The 8,192-nt window shown below is 36.3% G+C and overlaps 1 protein-coding gene across 1 annotated transcript; it reads left to right on the top strand.

Annotated features, from left to right (window-relative positions):
- The first annotated feature begins 905 nt into the window (after window positions 1–905).
- rprm3 (reprimo, TP53 dependent G2 arrest mediator homolog 3) lies at window positions 906–1,954 on the top strand. Its single transcript, XM_052092169.1, has one exon. It carries the CDS (start codon window positions 1,104–1,106, stop codon window positions 1,413–1,415), a length of 312 nt encoding a protein of 103 aa, XP_051948129.1. The 5' UTR covers window positions 906–1,103; the 3' UTR covers window positions 1,416–1,954.
- The last annotated feature ends 6,238 nt before the right edge of the window (window positions 1,955–8,192 follow it).

Consider the following 8,192-nt stretch of genomic DNA (forward strand, 5'->3'; position numbering starts at 1 on the left):
CTGACCATGTCCATCCCTTTATGGCCACCATGTACCCATCCTCTGATGGCTACTTCCAGCAGGATAATGCACCATGTCACGAAGCTCGAATTATTTCAAATTGGTTTCTTGAACATGACAATGAGTTCACTGTACTAAAATGGCCCCCACAGTCACCAGATCTCAACCCAATAGAGCATCTTTGGGATGTGGTGGAACGGGAGCTTCGTGCCCTGGATGTGCATCCCACAAATCTCCATCAACTGCAAGATGCTATCCTATCAATATGGGCCAACATTTCTAAAGAATGCTTTCAGCACCTTGTTGAATCAATGCCACGTAGAATTAAGGCAGTTCTGAAGGCGAAAGGGGTCAAACACAGTATTAGTATGGTGTTCCTAATAATCCTTTAGGTGAGTGTATATATATATATATATATATATATATATATATATATATATATATATATATATATATACAGTTTCAATGCATGTTGGGCACTTGGTTGTATTTGCTTCCCTTTCTGGATCAACTTATCCATTTTAAATCTTAGTTGTATAAAGATCTTCATCATACAGGCATAAAATAAGTTATATCTGCCTTCAAACCTAATTACAAGCGTTTAAGAATTAACCTTTAGATACTTTTAAAAGGTTAAGACCATGAGAAACAAATGTAGCCAGAAGTGTTCACATTTTTGACAGGTATTAGCTTATAAAAGCCCACGACAACCTCCTCAACACAAACCACTCTCTTCACATCAGTCATTGTATAAGTCTATAGATATTCACTGGCCTGAGTTCAGATTGAAGAAAGTGTGCGCGCGCGTGCCCGTGCCTCTCATCGCGCGCTCAAATGCGCATAGAAATACCACAGAGCGCTTATCCAGACATCACAAAGAAGGAGCGATGCTTGAATGATGTTCTATACCTTGTGTCGAATATGTAACCCAGGTTATCTGGCATGTACCAAAACTTTAACGGCTATTCATGGCTCTTAAAAAGAACTTTAAACCATCTATATTTTGGAAGCACCCAAGTGACCTTGGCAAACCCAGATCCCTCTGGAATTTGAAGTTTTAGAAAATCAACACTAAGCGTTTGGCACGCCGAACAAACTCCAATATGAATGTCTCACACGGTATATTTAACCGGACCATCTCTACAGCCAAGAATACCTTGGAAAGCGTGCGAGGATGCTGCAACTTCTCGGTGATCACGAGCGACGGCTTCGGCGCGCCGCTGCAGGAGGAACGCGACCAGTTCATCATGCGTCTGGTGCAAATAGCGGTTCTCTGTGTGCTGTCCCTGACTGTCATTTTCGGCATCTTTTTCCTCGGCTGCAATCTGCTCATCAAGTCCGAGAGTTTGATAAACCTGCTGGTGGAGGATCGCAGACCTTCAAAAGATGCGGAAATTATCATGATTGCTGCATGAGTTTGTGTGTCATTAATCTCACTACAGTGACTTAACAGGCAGAGACTGATGGCAAGTGAGGGTTTGATCTTCCTGCCAACTAGATGGAATTTGTACACATATGACCCTGGACATCAGCCTGCATGTTGCTGACAATGGATGATCTCTAGACCGGTTCTTGTCTGTTAAATGTCTTGTGTCTTCACTTTCCACAGTTTTTATCAAGGCAACATTAAGGCAACTGAAATTATGAGTAGAGAACGATGAGACATACATTAATGAATCCATTTTGAAACAGCGGATGGACAAGAAAATATTACATTTTCTAAAGAATGTCAATTCTCTCTCTCTCTCTCTCTCTCTCTCTCTCTCTCTCTCTCTCTCTCTCTCTCTCTCTCTCTCTCTCTCTCTCTGTCTGTCTGTCTCTCTCTCTCTCAAACTGGGCTCCTTTGTTGAATAATTTGCATCTATATAACCCAAATAATTGGGTTTTTCTTGATGGGTTTTGGAAAGATCATTGTAAACTTGCATGTAAATGGATTAAAAATCAATTAAACGTTTATTTCATGAGTTCTAAAACAATGTTTTGCAATCATTCAGTGAAGAACTGGATTTCTTCTGTCTATCAATATATAAAAGAGTATAAAACATAACTGTTTACACAAAAGAGTATAAACAATGTACCCAATGGAATGATTATCTAATAAATCAATGTGGTATGTCCCAAAAAGGTACCCAATGTTCAGCAGAGCAATACTGTAATAGAATGTGAAATCTGTTGACATTAAAATTGACATATTAAATATTAAAAAGACAAAAAAAGAGTTGGGTAATTCAGATTAGATTCACATGTTTTCCACACGAGGGAGGCTCTATTTCATATTTTCCCTTTTCTGATATCTTGCATTAGCTTTAGTGGCAATTAAAATATCTAATTTGATTCCATCAATATGATACAAATATAAATAATATTGCTCCCTTGGTAAAACATTGTCATCAGTTGTGCTTTTCAGTTGTACTTCATATTTTTGACTTCTCTTTATAATCTGCATGAGCCTGCAAACATCTCAGCATCATCAAATTTGGCATGATTCAGTCTCCCTGTGACCTGACAAAATTCTGGATAAACATTTAAATTCCTTGGTATATAGTATTGCGACTGCTTCTTTCTTAAAATAAAGATCACTTCCCTGTACAAACTGTAAAATTTGTGTTAACATTTAAACTGCAAAACTTATATGGCTTTTCAATCAAAAAGCAGCAAAAGAGCTTTAAATGGTCCAATGTCTGCTTTTTCATTTAAAATTGTGCTGATTTACCTTTCATGACAGGTTCATTTTATGATTGAATATTTGATAAAGACAGTCATTTTTCCATTGAATTATCAAGAGAGTGGTGTAATCGTGGTGTTTCAAGAACAAGCCTTGTGTCCTTAATGATAATAATGGCATTACCATAAATAATAACAAAAAAATAGAAGCCTTATTAATGTTTGCATAAATATAAAGAGTATCTCATCTCAGTGTTCTTAATCTGTGACCTTATAATAATAATATTACAGACTTGTTGCATAGTTCTAGAATATCAGTTGGATAATGCCTTGTTTTCTGTACTTGTACGCACTGCACCATAAAGCATGACATCATATTACATAGACGTCTTTTCAGAGCAATACATGTGATGGGTGAAAACGTGCCAAAAGACTTTACTACAATCAGTGCTTTAAAACAAATGGTGCTGAAATATATGCAATGTAGGACAAAAAAAACACAATCCAAATAAGAGATTAAGGCTGCATGCTCATCACCCTCATGCCATCCCCGATGTGTACTTTTTTCTTCTGCTGCTGAACCCAAACAAAACTTTTTGGAAGAATATTTCAGCTCTGTAGGTCCATACAATGCAAGTGAATGGCCAGAATTATGAAGGTCCAATTTTTTTATTTTTTGGGTGAACTATCCCTTTAAATACCTTGTTAAAAAAAAAAAAAAAAAAAAAAAGGGGTGGGGGTTCTGATCTTCTTGCTTCCATGAAATCACAAAATGTTCTTCAGAACATTATCAAATGATGCTGGGATAACATGGATCATCATCAACTTGCTGCACCCATGCCAGCTTGAGTACATGCTGTCATATCCCATAAAATTCTGAAAAACATGTTTTTTTAAATATATATATATATATATATATATATATATATATAAACAGTTATGGTGATATAATTTGTAAATAATAATCTACAATATTTCTTGTGTGTGTGTAAAGTGTATTAAATTAGAAAAATGCAAAAGAGAAAACCTTTTTACACTGACAACCCTAATAAGTTGACTCGTTCCCTCAATTGAATAGAGTGGTGTCTCCAAATCTCGTGTAATTAACTATAAAGGTGTTCATATAGAATGCTATTGAAATATTTGCTATTTAAATGTGGTTGTTTTTACTTCATAATTTAATTGAACTAAATTTAATTTAGATCAGATCACACAGTTTAAAAAAGAAGATTATAACTTCTAGGAGATTCTAGGAATCACAAAATAAACTTAAATCTTCATAGAAATGCATAAACACCTGTGCTTCAGTTGCACATGCACAAGGAGAACTGAGAGTTCACAGGGTCCAACTTGACCAAAGGGGTTATCACCCAAAACAACTATTTGCAAAAACAACAAAAAACATAAATAATACAAAAATAGAGCTAAAACATCTATTAAAATAGTCCCATCAGTTCCCTTTGACCAAGGAAACATAAGCTAATTCAATGTGCAATGGGTTATGGGTAATCCCAATAGCCTCAATTTTGTACTCAATTGTTTGACTTATTAATACACAAAATCTTAAGCCTATTGATTTTCAAGATAAATAGGTTCAAGGAGCATAGATATTTGAGTTATGTGCCTAAATCTTGACATATCAAGCATGCATTTCCCCCAGAGAGGAACTGAATGATTGATTCTGTGATTGCTTTATATTTCTTTAGCCCTTCTTTAAATAGAGGGAGAGAGAGAAAGAGTGGTAGCATAGATGAAAGGAATGGTAGAAAAGGTCACTCCCGGTGGTAGTGGCTGTCAGACAGCGGTACGGTCCTGAGAAGTGACGTGGCATTACAAACTGACAGAGCTAGAGAAAGGCTACGGAACAGGGGAAATGTCAGAGTAAAAAAAATAATAAAAAAAGTTTAGGTCTTTACAAGACATTTTAGCATGACCTGAAAAAAATTAAAAAGAACTAGGTGGGATGTTCCCATCTTTAACTGTTATGCAACCAACAAAGGTACAGCATACCTCAAAATATGGCCCACGGAAAAATGAGCTAAGAAACTTAGTTTAAAATTCAATGAAGTGGATATTATTTTGGATTAAAAAGTGATCATAAATCATATTTACCCTGCTGAAAAAGATCTTCAATCACCTTAATGAGGCTTAGTTGGCTTGCTGGTCTAAGTTGGTCTCCCAACCTGGTAAGGCTGGTCTATTTGCTAGTTTTAGAGAGGTTTTGCACACTAGTCAGCTGAGAGACCAGTAGGCTGACCAGCTTGACAAGCCCAAGACCAATTTAGGCTGGCTTATGCTGTTCTATTTTTAGTAGGGCACAGGAAGCCACCATTTGCCACCAAGCCTCACTCAGACTTATACTGACAGAGAAACATAATTTTAACAATGCCCTAAACTACTTGGAGGTGAATCCAAAGCCTTTCACCATCCATGAAATCTCTTCTTTTTAGATTGCATCTGACAGCTTTAACTCCCATTAGTAATCAGTATTTGTATTCATTGTTGACAGATGTTATACAAAATCAAGGGTCTGTTAAGAAGCCACAGGGGACATGACCCAAAATGTGTCTCTGGAGACTAACTGTGTGATTCCAGGAATAAAAACTCCCTTTCGTCACACTATTTCATGTCCTCAGTTGCCTTCAGCCCGAGACTCAACACACAACATAAGAAGTCCAATAATTCAGTTGAAGCTTCTAGAACAGTGATTCTCAACTGATGGGCCTTTACACAAAAAAAGGTCACAGGTTTATTCTGATAAAAACTAAACAATAAATGCAAATAATAAAATGCATCTAACCATATATCCATGCATAGCTAGGATGGTAAAATAAATAAACTTATCAACATTTCAGGGAGGAGAAAATTATTCCCATATCTTTTGTTGTTGTATACGTCCATGTATTCAATCTAACTCACTTGGTAATATGGATAATACTAATACAATAATTCGTTTCATGTCTTTATATGTTGATAAGGCTTATAAAACGCACTTATGATGTTGTTTGATAATTTCGCACATATGCAGTCCATGGTCATTTTAAACTGCCGCTCAGTAAGATTTACCCAAGTTCTCTAGCATTAGAAATTCATGAAATTTGGCATGTTCCCTCAGAATGTTGAGTTGTCCATGTGTACTAAGTTTTGTTAAGTTTGAATGTTACACTCACAAGATACAGTCCAATTAGTCATATGCTATAAACAGTTACATGAATTAAATTTCTTTTGATAACTTTTTCTTAGGAGCATCTTTAGATGACAAATACCAAAATTAATGCGAATCAGACAAGAAAGAAAAATATTGCTGAAAGAGAAATCCATATGACACAGTTGTTTTAGAGGCACTGAAGAATTCAGAGTAATTAAAAACATTTATTCTGACCCTTACATTTTTGGAGTTATTAGCGAAAATGTAGATTAGCTTATTACAGTGCCACATTGTGGCCAATTGATACAAAATTTGGTACACAGGCCCATCTAGCCACCACGTACGTACATGTCAAATTTAAATTATTAATGACTGAAATTTGATTGCTGGTGGACAGTTTTGGTGATTTGTCCAATCGCTATTTTATGGCACGTTAGCATCTGAACCAAAAAAAAAAAAAGAATGCCAAATTCCAACTCCCTTGATAAAACAGTTCCAAAGTTATAACAGATTTTTAGCGCCCCCTACGGAAATAATTGTCAAAAATTTTATTTGCATGTGTAAGTTTAGTTTAGACTTTGCATAAAGAAGATATACACTCACTGAGCACTTTATTAGGAACACTGTGGTCCTATTAAAGTGCCTAACATGGTCTTCTGCCATTGTAGCCCATCCATCTCAAGGTTCAACAATTTTTACATTCTGAGATGTTATTCTGCTCACTAAAGTTGAGTTACTGTAGTCTTTCTGTCAGCTTGAACCAGTCTGTCCATTCTCCGTTGACCTCTCTCATCCACAGTTCCACAGAACTGCCGCTCACTGGATGTTTTTTAGTTTAGGAGACATTCTGAGTAACTCTAGAGACTGTTGTGCAGGAAAATCCCAGGAGATCAGCAGTTACAAAAATACTCAAACCAGCTTGTCTGGCACCAACAATTATTCCCACAGATCACATTTTTTCCCTGTGAACATTAACTGAAGCTCCTGGCCCGTATCTGCATTATTTGTGGATAATAATGCAAAAAGTGTGTTTGACCTTTGGTGCTTGGACCTCTAATAATAAAAGTAATCATGGAATAATGGTGGACTAATCATGGCTCATGTCTCTGAAGATATGCAACCAAGAATAACACACTGTGGCAATGTGGATACCCCTTTCTAATTAACGTGCATTTCTATTTAAGGAACATCCATTACTAACAGCTTGGTAAAATCAAGCATACAGCCATGTAATCTCATTAGTCAAATATTTACAGTAGTATGAGTCCATTTGTGTTCCAGCATGGCTATACCTCTGTGCACATAGCGAGATCCATAAAGAAACTGTTTAATGCCTGTGTGCCTGAATGTGAACAATCCCCACAGCCATGTTCCAACATCTAAAACCTTCAGTAGAGTATGATGTGGTATTGATGTGGTGTTTAGTTGTACACTCATTTTTGGCCATGTAGAGTACCTTCCAATTGAAATGAGTGTGTATCAAAAGAAAATATTTAGCTGTCTGTCTAGTTATCATTGAGCAGCATGACAAAAGTGATGCATGGCAAATGGTGGTGTTAGTTTATGTATTGTGTAATCTTCAGTTAATAATTACTAAACAATGTAACCAATAGATGTCTGAAAGAGACATCCATCATCACAGGAAGCATTACAGATTTAAAGGTTTTTACATAGGCTTTAATTGAATTTTGCTTCAATATAGCATTTGTGATACACCCAGAGATGCATCAATAACTGACATGAGGCATTACACTGTCCAGTCAGTGGACTTGGCCAGATTTTCTCATCTTTTTAAATTCATCCTGATAATTCAGTTATTTGTGACTTGCAATCAGTTGAGTTGCAAACATTTGCTATTGTGCTCTCTCTCTCTCTCTCTCTCTGTTTTATATGCACAAATTCAAATTTGTAAATGCTCTGATGCCCTCCCTTTCACCCATGGGCCCCAGACTTTAGCTCAGAATTTGGGAGCAACAGCTGCAATACCTTTCCATCACAGTCAGGACGGAGCTTCCCATCACTTCAGTGGTGTGTGAGGAACATGAAGTGACAGACTATTTTTCCTCATCTCTTCTTTTTTGTTCAGTCCAATGATTCTAAATGTGATTGACAGAAAAAGGCATTTTAAGCCCAGCCACAGCACTGCAGAGCGCAAGTGTTTGTACAGCACACCAAATATTGCATAACCAGATGTTGATGAGAATTGACAGTTTGAGTTACAGGCTGCGTATTATGATAAAGTTAAGTTCCAGATGAAAGGCTTCTTATAGTTTTTTGGTTATTGTTATTAAAAGTTTAGCTTTTAATTTATTTAGGCTTTATATATGACAGTAAAGTCATCTGAGACTCTATTTCTCTATTAATATCATTAAACACAAAA

Source organism: Xyrauchen texanus, chromosome 25 (assembly GCF_025860055.1).
Source record: "Xyrauchen texanus isolate HMW12.3.18 chromosome 25, RBS_HiC_50CHRs, whole genome shotgun sequence".
NCBI lineage: Eukaryota > Metazoa > Chordata > Actinopteri > Cypriniformes > Catostomidae > Xyrauchen > Xyrauchen texanus.